Below are 20,842 nucleotides of genomic sequence, written 5' to 3'. Positions count from 1 at the left end.
GTGGCTGTAATAGCACTGAGACAAGGAAGACAAATCCATACACAAAACACGCAATCGTAGTAGGGAAGAACTTGTGCCTTCTCTATGTAGACGGGGTCTCATGCAGAAAACTTGTCTTCGAGTGGGATGGTTCGGTGTCATGAGTGACATTACCAGTTAGGGCTCAACAACTTTCTTTGCTTCTGACTAACAGCACATACAGCAGAGGCAACCATGGTGAGAGGGACCCTGAGCTGTGGGGTCCACACAACCCTCTGCCTCTGCCACCATGGCTACTCTGTTGATGCTCTCCTGTGTAGATACCAGTGCACCTGAGGACAGAGGTGGGATGAGTTCTCCCGCAGTCGTGTTGTCTGGTGCCTCCTAAGTGGTGGGCACTGTCTGGTGGGCACCGACATGGGACACAAGGAGGAAATACTTTCTGCCCACACACCCATCTCCACCTAAGTGATTCTTCTCCAGATCTCCTTATCTTCCAATCATGCTTCTCCAGGGCTCAGTCCAATCAGTCAATCTTTCAGCACTTGCAAACAGTCAATGGATATCATTTCCCATGACCCTTCTTTCTCCCACCCCACAAAATTGTGACCATGTGTACTGCTCACAGTTTTTAAAATTGGGATAGCTCCTTTTTCTACTACCTTTTGAGCCCAGAAACTGTTGGTCTGTTGTAGTAAACATTCTATCTGGCATAAAGTGCAGCAACACGGATGGACTTGGAAGGCATTACGCTCAGTGAAATAATTCAAAGATAAATACCATATGATGTCACTTACGTGGTATCTCTAAAATACAACAAACTAGTGATTAAAACAAACAAGAAGAAGATTCACAGATGTAGAGGACAAGTGAATGGTTATCAGTTGGGGGGAGGGGCAACATGGGGGTAGGAGAGAAAAAAGGATTATTATGAGATTATATAAAATCATCTGTGTGAAACTTTTGAAAATTATAAAGCACCATAGAATTTGAAGAATTTCACTCAATAAAAATAAATCAATTAGAAAGCATTCTATCGGGCATAAAAGTTGCTGTTGGGGTTATCGACCAGTGACGTTTAATGTATTTCATGTTTATATAGTATAATCACATATGTTTTTTGCAGGAATCAAATGGAATTGTGCTGAGAATGATCACCAAGTATTCTATAGTCATTGAGATTGGCACTAAAGTCTGCTGTTGTCCCACATGGGTTGTAGCTTTTTATAAGTACTTTGGTTTGGATATTTCTGATTTGTAAATTTGAGGCTCACTTTTGTGAAGTTGGGCATACAGAGGTACATAAAAGACAAAATCTTAGATTGCCAAGGAGATGAAAGGGAAAAGGAACAATTCTCTACTAAAAGTAAGGGTGACAAACAGATTTGTTCCTGTGATATCACTTGATAATATATGAAAACACTAATCTGAAAAGATATGTGCACCCTTTTGTTCATGGTGGCATTCTTTACACTAGCCAAGAAACAACCTAAGTGCCCAACTATGATTGAATGGATAAAGAAGAAGACGTGGTTCACTCACACGCACACGCGCGCGCGCGCGCACACACACAGTGGAATACTATTCAGTCATAACAAAAGATGAAATCCTGCCATTTGCACCAACATGTATTGGCGGTATTTTGAGGGTATTTTCCTATGTGAAATAAATCAGACGGGGAGAGTCAAATTTTGTATGACTTCACTCATATGTGGAATACAACAAGCTATAATAAACATAAAGAAAGAAAGAGATAAGAAAATACGTAAGTAAATAAAAACATAAATAAGTGAACCAACCAAATCAAACAAACACAAACAGGTAGATACAGAGAAGAAAGTAGTGGTTATCAGAGGTGGGGGGCGGTAGGGAGACGGCAAAGTGGGTAAACGGGATTAACTTCATGTTGATGGAAACTAAATTTTTGGTGGTGAGCACATTGGAGGTATGCAGAAGGAGAACTATAATGTTGTACACACGAAAAGAAGAAAAGAATTGTGGCCCTTTCATGAAGGAATCTGCCTTTAGGCTGGCTCACCCAGTGAAAAAGAGAAAAAAGAGAAAGAAAACACCTCCAGGTTACACCATGGGTGGGCACCGTATGTGTGACAGTAGTCGGAAAATAAAGAAATGTTTAAAGGATGATGACACAATACACATGGGAAACAGTTCATGGAGTGACTTAAATATATTCCCCCAATCAACAGGTAGCGGCTGGCAGACCCGGAATGTGAATAGTCTTCCATACGATTTTATTTCCCATAACAGGATTCTTCCACCATAGATAATTTATGGTTGAAGATAACATCTGAGGTGAACAGGTGCATGATCTATGAGGGAGCTTATACGGAAAATGGATAATGCAAACTAGAATCATCTTACAACACTGGCACAGACCCAAGTAGTAAAAATGATAAGACATGTCCATACATTTCAAGAATATTTCATCCCACTAAATCAGAATCTGGTAACATCTAGAACATTTAGAGAAACCACTCTGAATTTATTTTAATGATTAAGATCTGGTTATCCTTGCCAGGGGCCGTGGGGAAAACGAGCATCTTAGAGTTCATGCAGTTGACAGGGAAATGCTGTGCACAGTCAGAAGTGCATCCTATGAGGTGGGAAAACACTGGCCAGGATTAGAGTGAAAGGAGTATGATGTTGCAGCATGGGATATCAGGAAACAGGTTTATAATGAGAGGAAGAATTGCTCAGCAATGCTATTCTGACTATCTAACCATAAATGATCCCACTGAGCAAAAGACACAGGAGACCCAGGATGGACAGATGTTAACTTCATCAATCCTTATTCATGGGAGATGCCTGAAAATGAAATAAGCTGCCATGGAGGTAGGAAGTCACATCACTGGAGGTATCCAAGCAGTTGGCAGATGGAATATTGTATCTTTGATTGGCAGCCTCTGTGAGTGAAATCTACCAGGGGCTTCTAAGGATCCCTTCCACTATTTTTTTAAACATTTTTTTTTATTGAGTTACAGTCATTTTACAATGTTGTGTCAAATTCCAGTGTAGAGCACAATTTTTCAGTTATACGTGAACAGACATACATTCATTGTCACATTTTTTTTTTGCTGTGAGTTACACCAAGATCTTGTATATATTCCCCTGTGCTATATAGCATAATCTTGTTTATCTATTCTGCATATGCCTGTCAGTATCTACAACTTTTGAGCTCCCAGTTAGTCCCTTCCCACCCCCCACGCCCTTGGTAACCACAAGTTTGTATTGTATGTGTATGTTTCTGTTTCTGTTTTGTATTTATGGTTTTTTTTGTTTGTTTTTAGATTCCACACATAAATGATCTCATATGGTATTTTCTTTCTCTTTGTGGCTTACTTCACTTAGAATGACATTCTCCGGGAACATCCATGTTGCTGCAAATGGCATTATGTTATCAGTTTTTATGGCGGATTAGTATTCTATTGTCTAAATATACCACATCTTCTTTATCTAGTCATCTGTTGATGGACACTTAGGCTGTTTCCATGTCTTGGCTATTGTAAAGAATGCTGCTATGAACACTGGGGTGAAGGTGTCTTTTTGAAGTAGGGTTCCCTCTGGATATATGCCCAGGAGTGGGATTACTGGGTCATATGGTAAGTCTATTCCTAGTCTTTTGAGGAATCTCCATACTGTTTTCCATAGTGGATGCACCAAACTGCATTCCCACGAGCAGTGTAGGAGGGTTCCCCTTTCTCCACAGCCTCTCCAGCATTGGTCATTTGTGGACTTTTGAATGATGACCATTCTGACTGGTGTGAGGTGATAGCTCATTGTAGTTTTGATTTGCATTTCTCTGACAATTAGTGATATTGAGCATTTTTTCATTTGTATATTGATCATTTGTATTTCTTCCTTGGAGAATTGCTTGTTTAGGTCTTCTGCCCATTTTTGGATTGGGTTGTTTGTTTTTTTCTTATTGAGTCATATGAGCTGCTTATATATTCTGGACATCAAGCCTTTGTCGGTCTCATTTGCAAAAATTTTCTCCCATTCCGGAGGTTGTCGTTTTGTTTTACTTCTTGTTTCCTTTGCTGTGCAGAAGCTAGTAAGTTTAATTAGGTCCCATTTGTTTATTCTTGCTTTTATTTCTATTGTGTGGGTAAGCTGCCCTAGGAGAACATTTTTGAGATGTATGTCAGATAATGTTTTGCCTATGTTTTCTTCTAGGAGGTTTATTGTATCTTGTCTTATGTTTAAGTCTTTGATCCATTTTGAGTTGATTTTTGTATATGGTGTAAGGGAGTGTTCTAGCTTCATTGTTTTACATGCTGCTGTCCAGTTTTCCCAACACCATTTACTAAAAAGACTGTCTTTATTCCATTGTATATTCTTGCCTCCTTTGTTGAAGATTAGTTGGCCAAAAGTTTGTGAGTTCATTTCTGGGCTCTCTATTCTGTTCCATTGGTCTATATGTCTGTTTTTGTACCAATACCATGCTGTCTTGATGATTGTAGCTCTGTAGTATTGTCTGAAGTCTGGGAGAGTTATTCCTCCAGCCTCTTTCTTTTTCTCAAGTAATGCTTTGGCAATTCTTGGCCTTTTGTGGTTCCATATAAATTTTATTATGATTTGTTCTAGTTCTGTGAAATATGTCCTGGGTAATTGGATAGAGATTGCATTAAATCTGTAGATTGCCTTGGGCATTGTGACCATTTTAACAATATTGATTCTTCCAATCCAGGAGCATGGGATATGTTTGCATTTTTTAAAGTCTTCTTTAATTTCCTTCATCAGTGGTTTATAGTTTTCCATGTATAAGTCTTTCATCTCCTTGGTTAGATTTATTCCTAGGTATTTTATTACTTTGGGTGCTATTTTAAGGGAGATTGTTTCTTTACTTTCTTTTTCTGTTGATTCATCATTAGTGTAAAGAAATGCAACTGATTTTTGAACGTTAATCTTGTAACCTACTGCCTTGCTGAATTCTTCGATCAGCTCTAGTAGTTTTTGCGTGGACCTGTTAGGATTTTCTATATATAGTATCATGTCATCTGAATATAGTGACACTTTTACCTCTTCTTTTCCAATTTGGATGCCTTTTATTTCTCTCTCTTGCCTGATTGCTGTGGCTAGGACTTCCAAGACTATGTTGAATAGGAGTGGTGATAGTGGGCATCCTTGTCTTGTCCCAGATTTTAGTGGGAAGCTTTTCAGTTTTTCACCGTTGAGTACTATGCTGGCTATTCGTTTGTCATATATAGCTTTTATTATGCTGAGATATGTTCCCTTTATACCTGCTTTGGTGTGAGTTTTTACCATAAATGGGTGTTGAATTTTATCAAATGCTTTTTCTGCATCCGTTGAGTTGATCATGTGGTTTTTGTCCTTTTTCTTGTTGATGTGATGTATTACACTGATTGATTTGCGTATGTTGAACCACCCTTGTGTCCCTGGATGAACACCCCTTGATCATGAGGTATAATCATTTTTATGTGCTGTTGGATTCTATTTGCTAATATTTTGGTAAGATTTTTGCATCTATGTTCATCAGTGATATTGGTCTGTAATTCTCTTTTTTGGTGGTGTCTTTGCCTGGTTTTGGTATCAGGGTGATGGTGGCTTCACAGAATGTATTTGGGAATAGTCCCTCCTTTTCGATCTTGTGGAAGAGTTTGTGAAGGACTGGTATGAGTTCTTCTTTGCATGTTTGGTAGAATTCCCCGGTGAAGCCGTCCGGTCCTGGACTTCTATTTGTAGGGAGGTTTTTTTTTTTTTTTATTGCTAATTCGATTTCCCTTCCACTATTGAATCACTGTGAGGTCCCTAAGTCCTCAGTGTTGTTCAAGCACTAAGGCTGATTGACTGCTGACATTGCTGTAATTCGCTCAAGTCCACAATCATTGAAAGGCATGACATTAAAAACAATAATACATGGTACCATGAAATTATATTATCCATTACCTAGGCAAAAAGAGCTCTTTCCCAGAAAGGTTTTTAAGTTGACCTTCAATATTTTGACAAATCTATGAGGGCCTGAACTTGATTCTTGCAGATTCAGAAATCTACGCTTATTTCACTCTTATTTACATACAAAGGATGTCCACTTGTTGGGGCATAACAGTTTATCCATCATCGTAAACTGATATGCCAATTTTTTAATCACAATCATAACTGCAATAAATATAGTTTTTATAGGCTTTTTACTTATAGGCTTTTTTTTTTTTTTACCAGTTTTCCATGCATGAATATCTAAAGGAGAGATCAGTAGCAATCAGAAGATTATTTTGTGAGCAAAGAATTAGAAGAAGTATTTGGAATGATGAAAATTTGAGTAGCATCTTGCATTTATGTCAAACACGTGGTCTTTCCCAAGGGACTGGAAGACTCAGGTGCAGTGTCCCTCTCCCCTGTGCACTGCTTGGCTGTGCACTGCCAACTTTTGCACGTGAGCCTCTCCTGACTCTGAATTTCCGTGGTTTACTACCCCACTCGTATTTACAAACATGCATTCATTTTTCAAATCCTCCTCCAGGCTAGAGGAAATTCTGCTTGTCTTGACAAAGCCCTTTTTCTATAAAATACCTTTGCAAAAATTGGTTTTGCTCCTATATATGCCCTTTAGTTCAACTTTATAGACAGGCAATGCCATCAACTATAGTTGCTATAACTGTTCATGTAAAATTAATAAAAACAATCTATTGAGTAACTACTGGATATAGTAAGGGAGTTTGGTAACAAGATCAACATACATAAATTAATTGCTTTTATATACGTCAGGAACAGTGAAAGAATAAAAAATTTAAAGTATAGCCTATAATAGCATACAAAATAAAATAACTAGAAATAAATTTAATAGCAGTGGGAAAGACCTCTACAGAGAACAGTATAAACACTTTGGCCACACACTTCTACGAATAATTCTACTCATGGAATTTAATCCAACAGAGATGTTCATTTATTTTTAACAGGACAATTTTTATTAGTCCCAAATGGCAAACAGCCCACATGTATATCAACAGTATACAAATAAAATACGTCATATTCATTCAGTGAAGATGATACAGAGAGGGGGATGAATTTCCCATAGATAATTACATGGATGATACTCACAATATAAATTTTCATATTATTGAGAGAGATAATTTGAAACGAAAGGGGTTAAGTTCTATTTCTTAACCTGGTAATAGGGACATGGGTGTGTTCACTTTGAGATAATCTATCAAGTTGGACATTTTCTCACGTGAGAAGGGAAGAGAATTTGTGGGAGACCGTATGAGTTTAGAAGGAACAACGCGTATGAGATGCACCTGTGTGTAAATCCTTACAGCAGGAAAGCTGTCCAATAACCCAAAGACACAACATGGGATGAAAAGTGGAAGAGGATTTATTTAGAAATGTGGGTAAGATTCCCTGCTTCTAGGGAGACACCTCAAAGTGATCATGAAAAGAAGAAAGCAGGGTACAAGAACCATGAATACATTGAACAAGAAATGTGATTATGAAGAGTATTATGAAGATACGTAGCAGAAACTGAAGGAAAAGTCATGAGGATTTTTTTCCCCTACGTTACATGTGGAGAGAAGGTAAAGATCATGATTTCAGAGTCAAAGCAGAGACCAACACTCCCCGTGGAGGATGCAGGAAGCCAGCACAGGACCACACACATAGGAAGAGAATCAGGAGGAAGTCCTCCGCACTCCATCAGGCTGATTCACAAGCTTTTAAACAGGCAGATGAGTAACAAAAATGTGGTGGTAGAATGCTGGCTTTCAGCAATGTTTGGAAGTGACATTTGTTCTAGAATGCCAAATCAGATGCTAAGAAGTTTGGTATGTGAGGTGGTGGTTCTTGGAGAGGTGATTAACAGCAGGAGGGCTGGCAGCAGCTGGACACACAGCTAGGGCGGCAGCAGGTGGTCTGACAGCAGACAGGGCGGCAGCAAGGCTGGCAGCAGCTGGATCCGCAGCTCTGGGCCAGGCACCCAGGCAGGCAGCAGCACGTGGGCTGGTACCAGGTTCGGTGGCAGTACACGGGTGCACAGCTGGCTGGCTGGCAGCAGCTGGACCCACCGCAGTTTTGTCCGCAGCTGCTAGACTCACAGCAAGTGGACTGGCAGCAGGAAGGGCTGCAACAGCTGGTTACACAGGTGGGCTGGCAGCAGGTTTGTCCACAGCTGCTGGACTCACAGCAGGTGGGCTGGCAGCAGGTGGTCACACAAGTAGGTTTGCGGCAGGTGGTCCTGCAGCAGGTGGTCTGAGTAGCTTCATAGCAAGTTTGGGGGCAGCAAGGCTGGCAGCAGCTGGACTCACAGCAGGTGGGCTGGCAGCAGGTGGGCTGGCAGCAAGGGGAGCAGCATGAATGGGTCATGGTGTCAGGTGTGGAAGGTTGGCTTCTGAGCAGAGATAAATTTCTCAGAAACTGACATCGTCTTCTGTACAAGACCTTTTATACTGTGGTTCCCAAATTTAGGACCAATGGACAGAATCTTCCTTGTTGTTATTTATAACATTTTTTTCATGACCCATGGAAAATTGCCTAAGGAGGAAGTGCTCCCTAAGTATTATGAATCTCCTGAAAATAGAATTATTCTAATAGTTAATATTAAACTGTAAGAACTTGTTTCCAGAAATAAGACAGGCTACCAACATCCACAGCATCATTTAATTATGAATCATCATTTCTCAAGACAGAGTTCATCCTTTTGTCACCCATCAGTTCAGCATAATTTGGAGAAGAGTTCACAGCCATTCTCACTGTCTGTATTTTCCCTTGGCACTACTTCAATTGGGATTCACCTCTAAAGACAGGTGGAACAAAAGTAATGGATTCAAATCAGATTTTAACATGTTTGGAATGAAAACCATATTTTAAAAAGGTTTTCATCTGTGTCAGACAAAGTTGAACAATAGATAAATCTATTAGTAGCAAGCTACTCCACACAGGTATCTCATTTCCTGCAACAGGGGACAGAACTGACTGTCCTAGACAGAAGCTTTTCCATGCCGAACCCGAAACCTGTTGACAGACCTGATAACAGTTCTGCTCTCGGGGACACTATATTTACATTTAGCAGCAAAGAGAAAAGTTGCAAAGCGGTTAATTTGATACTAAAATATTTTGCTTTGAATTGCAGTTTAGAATGAAGGCAGTGGGAGAGGGCAAAATGAGTAAGGGGGGGAGGCAACTGTATGAAGACCGAAACGAAACCTCTGATGGTGATCACATGGTAGTGGACACAGAAGTTGAAACATAGTATTGTACGTACAGGACTCATAATGTTATAAACCAACGAAAAGACACCATCACCAATAAGTGTATTAAAATGCAGGAACAAAAGGGACAGGAATGACTTCCTCACATGCATCAGAGGAGCAAAGCATAACATTTTGGATACTTAGCAATGTCTATATTTGTAACCTTTTGAAAGAAAGGGCATTTTTCTTTAGTTGGTTGCACTGTGGCTCCTGATACGGCTTCATTTGCTCTGACTTAACTGGGGCTGTGAACTTCTTGGTCCCTCTGCTGCTGAGGTTTCCTGATCTTGGCTGCAAAGTTGGATAAACCCCGTTTGCAGATTCCAGCACATGGGTAATGGCATTGCTAATTCACTGTGTCAAATAATCTGCGGCTCTACTTTGAGGCAGAGCGGAATCAGAGCAGAAGGAAGGTGGGGTGGATAGCTTTCTCTTCTGTGTCTGTCCTGAGAATGGCTCTTAACAGAGTCAATAGGTGGTTACTTGCATGAAGGAGAACTCGTTCGCTAGTTTGAAAATGTGGGATAGCAGTAATTTGCACTAGGACTGAATCATTGGGATGTTGATTTGGAAAAGTGACAGAACAACCAATTCTATCTCGAACAAGATAAATTTGAAGCCACGTGCCTTAAACCCAGTACATTTCTTAGCTTCTTCCTAAGTTACAAGTGTGCCCTGCTGATTTTGCCACCAGTCATTTTGCTATAGTTTATGGAGGTCTGATTTTTGGTGCATTAGCTTATCCATGTTTGTGACTATTTTAAGTACTGTCAACACAGTGGGGAGGGTATAGCTCAGTGGCAGAGTGTATGCTTAGCATGCGTGAGGTCCTGGGTTCAAACCCAGTACCTCCATTAAAAAACCAAATAAATTACAAAAAACCTAATTACCTCTCCCCTGTTTAAAAAAAAAAAGTATTATTGACATAGAAGGAATTGTGTCTCTGTGTCTCTTTTATTTTTATTTTTTTCATTGTTTTAAATTGAAGTATAGTTGATTTACAATATTGTGTTAATTTCTGGTGTACAGCATAGTGACTCATTTAGAGATATTCATATTCATTTCCATATCTTTTTTATTATAGGCCACTACAAGGTATTGAATATAGTTTCCTGTGTTATACAGTAGGAAATTGTCGTTAATCTACTTTATATATAATAGTTAGTATCTATAAATCCTGAACTCCCAATTTATCGTTGCCAACCCCTTTCCCCCTGGTAATCATGTTTGTTTTCTATGTTTGTGAGTCTGTCTCTGTTTTGTAAATATGTTCACTTGTGTCCTTTTTTTTAAGATTCCACATATAAGTGGTATTGTATGGTATTTTTCTTTACCTTTCTGGCTTACCATGTCTCTTTTAGATGCAAGAAGTTAAACGATTGTCAGGCCAAAGAATATCAAATGACACACTTTGAAAAGTGTAAGAGGTAATAGATGAGATGATGCTGAAACAAAAGAGAAAGGCAAATAATGCTTTTTAGGGAGAGAGAAATGATTAGATATATGTAAGCACCCGTTTTAAATACCAAAGCTAACCAGATGCCACAATCAGAATGTCTGATAATTTCTCTTTAAACATGACAAACAGCAAGTAGAAAATAATCTTGGACTTGATGATAACAGCTTCTCAGCAAAGTATGAAACAGGATTTGGGAGAAGACTTCCATTTGAGAACCTCCCTTTCCTGGAAACCCACCCAGAACCTCCACCCTATGACACCATGGTCAGCGCCTGCTGTGGCTCCATCTGCTCTGACCAGGGCTGTGGCCAAGGCCTCTGCCAGGAGACCTGCTGCCGCCCCAGCTGCTGCCAGACCACCTGCTGCAGGACCACCTGCTACCGCCCCAGGTGCTGTGAGTCCAGCTGCTGCAGACCCCAGTGCTGCCAGCCCGTGTGCTGCCAGTCCATCTGCTGTTACCCCAGGTGCTGCATCTCCAGCTTCTGCCACCCCAGGTGCTGTGAGTCCAGCTGCTGCCGCCCCATCTGCTGTGGATCCTCTTTTTGCTGAACTTCATTCCTCACCACCAGCCCCAAGCCAACCACCATTATCCCAGTGTATCAGTCTTGTTCTCATTTCCTTTGTCCATAGCACCTGGCCTTGTTTTCATCTGTCACTATGTTTATTCACCCCATTGGCTATGCCGCCAAGCAACTGTTTAAGAAGCAACAATTTAAACTAAACACCACACAGAACCTCCAAATTCTGTGCCTATTACCGTGGCATTCGGTCAGATGCCCAAACGCCTACCCTAGTTCATGGGGACAGGCTCCTAATCCTATGATTGCTGCACATGGCTTGGCCTTCATGATGACTTACGTGTGTTAGGATAACTACGTCTCAATAAATACTTGGTATCAGAAACACTTGTGGCTCTTAATTATTTTTTAGTGCTGATTATGAACTGGAGATACATTTGTGTTTCTGTCATGTGAACAAAGAAAACTGATTTTGCTTATCAATCAAAGCCTATATGAGAGAAAAGGCCAAATGATGATTTTTCCCCCAAAGCAGATTGCCCACCTTGCCTGCCATCAAGTTTGTTGAGAGAAAACAAGAATTTCCTTTTTACTACAACTGGACTATGGACCACCTAGCAAGGTCCTTGTACTGCTGGGTTCTGGGAAGCACGTCGGTTGAATGAGACTTCGTTCTCATCACCATGTAACTCATAATGAAATCTTGGATTTAATAGGAAAACATATGTCAGGTAGAACATGTTGATAATATTGGTGAGAAAGAGAAATCATTCTGTGGAAAAATACAAAGGTTGATTCCTGGAAATAAAATGTGTCAAGTCTGGAAATTCAAGGGAAGGTGTATAGTTCACAAACCACGTAAGACAAGACAAAGTGATGGAGAGGCTCAGATGAAAGCAGCATGTTTATATTTTTATAATGTAATTACCATTTTAAAAGTACCAAAACATACATTATAGTCATTCTAAGGAGGAGGGCTATCTCCTTGCTGTCTTCCTGCTTTCGGACAGAAGACCAACCATCTCTAAACAAACAAATGACCACAAAACTGTGGCCCACTTGGATCAAAATCCTATAATACCTGTCCTTGTCTTGACCTTGATTGTGACTTCTCACTGATACATTAATTTATGGCTTCATAAATATTTTAGCTTTCTTGTCATAAGCACTTTGAGCTACATAGAAACTAAGTGCAAAATAACTGTTATATACAGGGGAAAATGATGAAACCACAATCATAGCAGAAATTTTAACACATTGTTTAGATAGTGGTCATTTGAAGGAGAACAATAAACAAGGAAATAGAAAATGTGAGTAGGACCATTATCAACTTAGATGTAATTGATATTTATAAGTAATCTTATGCCTGACAGACTGTTTTCATAATTTTCATACATATCCAGAATATTCATAAAACATTTAGGTACAAAGAAAATCTTACAGCAGAATGACATAAGCCTTTGTCTCCTACCTAAATGCAATGAAATCAGACTTCAGTAACTGAAAAAACAGCACAACCAAACATATTTTTTACAGCTTTGCTTCCTTCCTTCCTTTCTTTTCTCCTTGCTGAAAAATGTTGTCTAAAAGGCAAGCTAGAGGGGGAAGCTCAAGTGGTAGAGTGCATTCTCAGCACCCAAGAGGTCCCAGGTTCAATCCCTGGTACCTCCTCCAAGCTGAAATCAACGAAGAAACCTAATCACCTCCCACTCAGAAAAAAAGACAAAGAAAAAAGCTTCATTAAAAGGCAAGCTGATGTTTGTATGGGAGAGGGATGATCTGTTTTGCCTTAAAAGTGTGCTTCATTTCTTTTTTTTAAAATAACTTAAAAGTTGTGGGAAAATTGCAAGAATAGTTCAAACAGTGTTCTTCATGACATGATGCTCTGTCACTGAACGCTGGTGTGTGTTCCTGACATCAAACACATTCTCCTCTGTAGCCGTAACACAGTTCAGTCTCAGACTTTTGCCTCTTAAAAACAGTGCTGCAAAGAGCATCTTGAGTGTATGTCTTGGGGCACCTGTATATGTTTACCTGTTGAATACGCTTCTAGAAGTGAAATTGCTTAGTCAAAGGACAGGCGTATTTACAAATCTTACTGATACTGTTAAATTACCTTATAAAGAATTTGCCCCAGTTTAGACCCTTGCCATTCTGTATATGAGAATCTCTCCAATTTATCAGAGTTAAAAAAATTAGATATTGTATATTTGTCATTCCAAACTATTCACTGCTCTATCCCCAGAGCCTAGGGTGGGAGTTGGCACACAGTAGGTGTTCCATAGTTGGTTTGATGAACAGATAAATTGTTCAATTAAAATTTTTAAAATTATAAATGAGACTGAACATCTTTTAAAAACTTAAAAGGTATTTGTATTTCTTTTTTAGTGAAATGACTGTTAATATCCTTCACTCAATTTTCTATTTGGCTGTTGGCCTTTTTTAAAAATTAGGCGTATAAGAGGTATTCATACATTAGAAAAAATTAGGTCTTTTTCTGTTATATTGGTTAAGGCATTTGTTATTTATTCCCAGTTTGCCCTTTGGTAGCCTTTTGATTTTGTTTAAAGCTTAAAAAACTAATTAGCATGAACACTTTTCTGCTGTAAAATTTTTTAATCTTTTCCTTTATTGCCATTAAATTTTCTGTCTCAGAAAAGCCTCTCCACTTCAAATGTTTTAAGAAAAATTCTTCCAAGTGTTCTCCCAGTACGTTCACAGTTTATTTTCCCCAAAAGAGTCTTTAGAAAACAAAACCTACTGTCTCACTGAGGAATGGTGTAACACACAAAGCTTTAATGTTGACACATTGAGTGTTGGGTTTCAAGTGATGTATCACATGACAACCAATTTGATAGAGCATCTGCAGAGTCTTTGAAATTAGATGATACACATAAGAAAGAAGACGAGAGGTGAGTGAGGAGGAAAGGCTGAATTGGAAGAACCATAACACAGAGACAAGAAAAATGCATTCTACCTAACAAATAACTAATTTGATAATTGCCTATCTATTAACATAAATAATAACGAGGAAATGATGATGCAGTGACAGCAGCTCTTCAGCAGGATATAAAGGGAGCTGTGGGCCAAGAAGACTCCCAAACTCAAGAACCTCACTCTCCTGGAAACCCACCCAGAACCTCCACCCTCTGACACCATGGTCAGCTCCTGCTGTGGCTCCGTCTGCTCTGACCAGGGCTGTGGCCAAGGCCTCTGTCAGGAGACCTGCTGCCGCCCCAGCTGCTGCCAGACCACCTGCTGCAGGACCACCTGCTGCCACCCCAGCTGTGGTGTGTCCAGCTGCTGCCGCCCCGTCTGCTGCCGGACCACCTGCCGCCCCAGCTGTGGTGTGTCCAGCTGCTGCCGCCCCGTCTGCTGCCGGACCACCTGCCGCCCCAGCTGTGGTGTGTCCAGCTGCTGCCGCCCCGTCTGCTGCCGGACCACCTGCCGCCCCAGCTGTGGTGTGTCCAGCTGCTGCCGCCCCGTCTGCTGCCGGACCACCTGCCGCCCCAGCTGTGGTGTGTCCAGCTGCTGCCGCCCCGTCTGCTGCCGGACCACCTGCCGCCCCAGCTGTGGTGTGTCCAGCTGCTGCCGCCCCATCTGCTGCCAGACCACCTGCCACCGTACAACTTGCTGCCGCTCCAGCTGCGGTAGATCCTCCTGCTGAACTCATATCTGACTATCAACCATGAGCCAGCCACCATCACATCAGTGTGAAAGTGTCATTCATTCTAACTTTTCCATGTTTTAAATGACCACCAAGTTTATTATCCTGTGACACTACCAAGCCACTGGAGAAAGAGCCTCCATCTGGATTCAGTACCACCCCTGCTTCCCAGAAATCTCTTTCCTGCATTCAGCCTCACATGCACTATGCTGTTCGATCAAACCCCCAAGTCTCTGGCTGTTACACTTGCCTTGACCTTCATAATTGCATGTTAACTATTTCTCAATAATACTATCTTGATATCATAAATTTGTGTATCCTTCTTTACTTATTTCTGAGAGCTGATTTTCAGTTTATTTTCTAGCATTCTTTCTCTCAAGATAAAGAAAAGTGTGGATTTCTGTGGCCAGGAAAGAAAATAGATTTTTCAAATGTTACCTAATGCCTATATTATAGAAAGGACTTTATATATGTATGTTTTTTCAAAATAAGATAACTCACCTTACCTAATAAACAATGGTTTTTTTATCCAGTCTGTAAAATGATTAATCACCTGGCATGTTCATTGCACCATTGGGCTTTGGGGAGCATTCCAACCTACGTGAGGCACAGTTGTTTCCTGCCAGGAGCTCACAAGCCAGTCTTGGAGATAAGAGAATCTTCCAAGACAGGTAGAACACGTTGGGTGATATTGATCAAAAGGGTGAAATTTCTGTCTTGGAGAAGGGTAATATAGAAGGAATAATTTTGATAGATGAATTAAGTCAATACACTTAGGGGAAATCTGCAAGTCATGAAGCCACAAGATAAAAAGGAGGTGGAGACAGGAAAATGTTTACATTCTTTTGATGACAATAGTGGCATGAACCAAAGAATCAGTTGTCATTGACCAAATGTGGCAAAGACTGAACCTCACTAGAGTCCCCTAACCTCCTTTTTCTTAGTGACGCCATACCGAAAAAGTCATAAGCAAATGAGGAGGCTATCGGTCAGAGGTGGAACATCTGTGGATAAGTAAGCACCCCTTTGGGGAAGTTCCAGGGGTGAGTTGGGGAAGGGTCTGAATGGGGGACAAAGATGAGGTCATCAAAGAAAGAACTTAGGTTGTGCTTGAAAGCTTGCACTGAGCCTGCACTCTTGGGATTTTCTTAGATACTGTGAATCTCTTGTACCTCGGGCACACTTGGTCACATTCAGGTAAAAAAACCAAATGTCTCCTGCAGTCACATTGCTGCACCTGTCCTGTCTGATGCCACTTCCACATGAAAAGAAAGTTACTTGAGTAGGAGCAAAAGAAATGAGACAACAGAATAAAGCAATTAGCGTAAGAAAGGAACCAAGAAAACATTATAGACATTCTAAAATGGAGAAATCATAGCCTTTTTAGTGATGATCATAATAATGAAGGATCATAAGATATGAACAGGAGTGCAATAAACAGCATGCCAGGCACTTCAAGTTGAAGCACGGATGCTGTAGAAAACTACCGAGAGTGATCAGTGAGCATGCAGCTCACAGGCGGGACAGGAGGAAGTTAAGGCTAGAATTACTGGTCAACTTCTAATGTTGACGGGCTTGATTGCCATCGTGATGTGTTTATACTTAGAACTGTCAAAATTGTCTGTGATGGGCAAAGAAAATTGTCAAGACATATTCTCCATTCCAGCTCCACTCCATCCACGTTGCAGTGTTTTCATTGGCCTCTCAACCATGGCAAGCGTGTTTCAGATTCATGGTCTCACCCAATGTTGTCTGGCACTAAGGAAGCCATCTATCTGACTGTTTCATCTCTGTTCTTTAAGCAACTACCGAATGTTAACTTCCTTTGTCTTTGAGGGAATTTCCATTTCATAACCAAATAATATCAATGGGCCCAAGGATGGGGGATATTGGTTCTAAACAAGGTATAGTTGAAAAAGGAAAAAAAAAATGAAAAATTAAACATCACTTTAAGGTATCAATAGAGCAATGTGGCATTAGTATCATAAATAAAATCACACCCTTAAACTCAGGATTTTATTATTAGTCATTTATCTGAAGACAACCATTGCTCTCACTAAGATTCTCAATGCAGCATTCTTCTCTTATTAACACATGTGACAACGCACACGTCTGTTTTGAGTAATGACTGAGAAATCTGTTAGAGCAAACTCAGGAGATTGTGATTTTGTTCCTTTATTTCTAACATAGTAAATAAAAAACTCTGTTGTTTCATTTATTTTTTATTTTCATTCCATTACTCTTTGTGTCAATTGCATCCATAAAGATACAGAACATTTCCGGCCCCACAAAGATTGCCAGTGATGCTGTTTTATAGCCGCACCCATTTCCCTCTCCCCCCACCTCCTCCTTAATCTTTAGCAACCACTGATGTGTTCTATGTTTCTATACTTTGGCCATTTTGAGAAGTTCACATCAATGAAAACATAGGGTACGTAACTTTTCGGGATTGCCATTTTTCACTCAAAATAATTTTCTGTTGAGTCATCCAGGTTGTTGAGCATATTGATAGTTCCTTCTCTTCTATTGCTGAGAAGTTTTGATAGGATGAGTGTGGCCATTTGCTCAGACACTCACCCACTGAAGAACATCCGGGTTGTTTTCATTCTTTGGCTATTTTGATTAAAATTGCTGTAAACATTCATGAACACAATGTGTGAACTTATTATTATGTGAACAAAAATCTTCATTTCTCTGGTATAAATGTGTTGATGAAAATTCAATTAGCAATCAAGTTAAGAAGTAAAAAGAGAATTTTATTCCAGCCAAACTGAGGATTTTAATGTGGGAGACAGAAGCTCTGAGAATTGTTCCACCTGTTAGAAGTTAAAAGCACAGTTTTATGTATTTTCGAGACAAAGGATCATACATCAAAATGACACACTGACATTTTACATAAACTTCACCAAAGAGATACAGTTCAGATAAGCATATAGAAAGAGAGCAGCCAGTCACCACGATCCCCTACAGAGCTTTTAAGAAGCTACGTTGCTAGTGTGATCTTTGAGGCTGGTCGAGCAGGCATTCCCACCGTGAATGGGCAAAGAGGAGGTCTGGTTAACGCAGATGCATATTGCACACTAAAGGGGGAAGGGGAGAGGCTTGAATGGTTAGAGAGGGAGAATTTTATGCTTAAATTTTCTTGCCCTGACTTAAAATACAAATTTCATTTTATCATATGGTAGTGGCATGTTTAGATTTTTTCAGAAACTGCCAAACAATGTTTTTGAGAATGGTTATATTATTTTATATTCCTATCAGCACTGTATGAGTGATACAGTTTCTCCATGTCCTCACCAGCATTTGGTATAGCCTATTTTTACTTTTAGTCACTATGATGGGTATACAGTGATAGCTCATTATGGATCTATTAATTGCATTTCCCCAATGGCTAATGGTATTGGACACCTTTTCATGTGCTTATTTGTCATCTATACATCTCCTTCAGTGAAATGTCTCTTCTTTTGTCCATGCTCACCAGCATCATTGCTTTTTTTTTTTTAACTACTGAATTTGAGAGTTCTTCATATAGTCTAGATACCAGTCTTTTGTCACATATGTGGTTTGCAAATATTTCTCCCCTTCTGTAGCTTGTCTTTTCATCCTCTTAACAGTGTCTCTTGCAGAGCAAAGTTTTAAATTTTCGATTTACCAGCTTTTCCTTTTATGGATTGTACTTTCGGTGACAATAGTAAGAACTCTTTGCCTAGTCCAAGATCCCAGAGATTTTCTCCTCTGTTTTGTCCTGAAAGTTTTCATCATTTTACATTTAAGTTCATGATACAATTTTGAGTTAATTTTTAAAAAATAAGATATGAGACTTAGGTTGAGGTTTTCTCTTTTTTTCCTTCCTTTTTTTTGCCTGCAGATGTCTGCTTGTTCCTTTGTTAAAAAATTAATTGGGCATATTTATGTGGGCTTATCTGAGTCATCTTTTACTTGGAGATTTTTCCCACTTCATATTTTTAATACCTAATGTATTTATTCTTACTTTTTAAAGAATTTTATTGAGATGTAATTCACAAACAATTTAACTCACCCATTTAAAAATATACAATTCAATGTTTCTAGCATCTAAACAGGATTGTGCAACCATTACTACATTTAATTTAGAATATCTTGGTGCCCAGAAAGGAAACTTCATATCCATTTAGCAGTCACTCTCAATCCCCCCACGCTCTGTCTCAGCTGTAGGCAACCACTGATCAGTCCCTAGATTTGCGTCTCCAGAACTTGCACATACATGGTAATATGTAATATGTGGCTTTTTGTGAATGACCTCCTATACTTAGTGTATTGCTTTCAAGGTTTGTCTACATCGTATCATGAGTCAGTACTTCATTCCTTTTTATTGACAAATAATATTCTATTTATGGATACACTACATTTTGTTTATCCAGCCATCAGTTGATGGACATTTAGGTTGTTTCCACTTTTTGGATATTATTTTTAATGCTGCTATGAATGTATTCAACTTTTCATTGAACTATATTTTCATTTCCCTTGGATATATATCCAGGGGTGGAATTGTTGAGTCTTTATGCATGGTAATTCTGTGCTTCAATTTCTGAGAAATTTCCAAACTATTTTCCAAAGCAGTGTACCATTTTATAATCCCATCAGCAACGTGTAAGGGCTCCAATTTCTGCACATTCTTGCCAACAATTGTTATTATCTGTCTTTTAGCTTAAAGCCATCCTAGTGGGCATAAAGTGATACCACATTGTGGTTTTGATTTGCATTTCTCTAATGAATAATGATGTTGAGCACCTTTTCATAGACTTACAGGCTAATTTGTGCATCATCTTTGGACACATGTCTAATCAAATCTGTAGTTCACTTTTAACTGGGTTATTTTTCTTTTAATTATTGAGTTGCATGGATGTTTAATATATCCGGGATACAAGTCCATTTCTCTATAACCCCTCTTTATTTCCTTCTGTTGTATTAAGTGGTTATTTTCTAATATAACATTTTAATTACTATAATGAAGTGTGTGTGTGTGTGTGTGTGTGTGTGTGTGTATTAGATGTGTTTAAATGCTAGGGCTTAAAATATATACCAATTTGTCAGAATGTACTTCAGATTGATATCGATTTTGTTTCAGTAAAATAGAGAAAATTTTTCTTATATAACTCCACTTCATGCTCCTTTCTTGTGCTATTATTACACATATTATGTATATATATATTACAAATCAAGCAATACATTATTAATATCATTTCTTTATATAATGTTATGCCTTTTAAACAAGCTGAGCAAACAAAGAAGAGCAAGTATGTATTTTGGACTTATAGTAACTTTTTGGGGGAGAAATTTTAAGATGTACTCTCTTAGCAACTTTCAAATCCACAATACAGTGTTACTAAACTTAGTTAATCATATTATTTAACCTTTCTGGTTCTCTTCATTTCTTCTCAAAGATTCAAGTTACCATCTGATGTCACTTTTCTCCAATACAGCTTTGCTCCATCTGCTTCCTCTGTGCTGGTATTGCCAAATGTGTTACATATCCCGTTGTTATAGGCACAATTATTTTGTACGTTGTCTTATGCAATTGCTTTTAAATCAGTTTAGAGAAGAAATCAGAAGAAATACGCAATTATATACAATTATCCGGCACAGCCTTCCTGACCACCAGAGTTGACTATGATCCTGGGAGTCCTCTTCTTTGGCTGCCTTTCCCTCTGATTATCTCTAATAAACTTTTAGCTACTCTGCCATTTGCTTGTACCAAGTAGTTACCAGCCTTATTTTCACTCTCCACCAAGATCTCCACTGTTTTTGACAATACCCTTGGGCATAGAGTTCTCCAAGCTCTGCTCCAAATAAAGCCAATCTTCTCAGGTAGAGCTGAAAAACGATTAGTCCTTAAGACCTGCCCTTCCATCTGGGCAGAGTCTCTGTGCCAGTGCACTGGGACTAGGGAAGGGACTCACTTTTACCAAAGTGACCCCCCCCCACCCTGCTAGGTGGGCTCCCTCTCATCATCTCAGCT

General features: G+C 39.4%; 2 protein-coding genes across 2 annotated transcripts; one reads left to right on the top strand and one right to left on the bottom strand.

Annotated features, from left to right (window-relative positions):
* Positions 1–7,012: 7,012 nt before the first annotated feature.
* On the bottom strand, positions 7,013–8,349 carry LOC135323274 (keratin-associated protein 9-4-like). Its single transcript, XM_064496070.1, has one exon. The coding sequence runs from the start codon at positions 8,311–8,313 to the stop codon at positions 7,807–7,809; it is 507 nt and encodes a 168-aa protein (XP_064352140.1). The 5' UTR covers positions 8,314–8,349; the 3' UTR covers positions 7,013–7,806.
* A 2,428-nt stretch (positions 8,350–10,777) lies between these two features.
* LOC135323275 (keratin-associated protein 4-12-like) lies at positions 10,778–15,474 on the top strand. Its single transcript, XM_064496071.1, has 2 exons — positions 10,778–11,188; positions 14,387–15,474. Exons 1-2 carry the CDS (start codon positions 10,921–10,923, stop codon positions 14,842–14,844), a joined length of 726 nt encoding a protein of 241 aa, XP_064352141.1. The 5' UTR covers positions 10,778–10,920; the 3' UTR covers positions 14,845–15,474.
* The last annotated feature ends 5,368 nt before the right edge of the window (positions 15,475–20,842 follow it).

Source organism: Camelus dromedarius, chromosome 16, assembly GCF_036321535.1.
Source record: "Camelus dromedarius isolate mCamDro1 chromosome 16, mCamDro1.pat, whole genome shotgun sequence".
Taxonomy (NCBI): domain Eukaryota; kingdom Metazoa; phylum Chordata; class Mammalia; order Artiodactyla; family Camelidae; genus Camelus; species Camelus dromedarius.
Note: the sequence above shows the minus strand (reverse complement) of the source record. Positions and strands in the feature narration are given on the sequence as shown.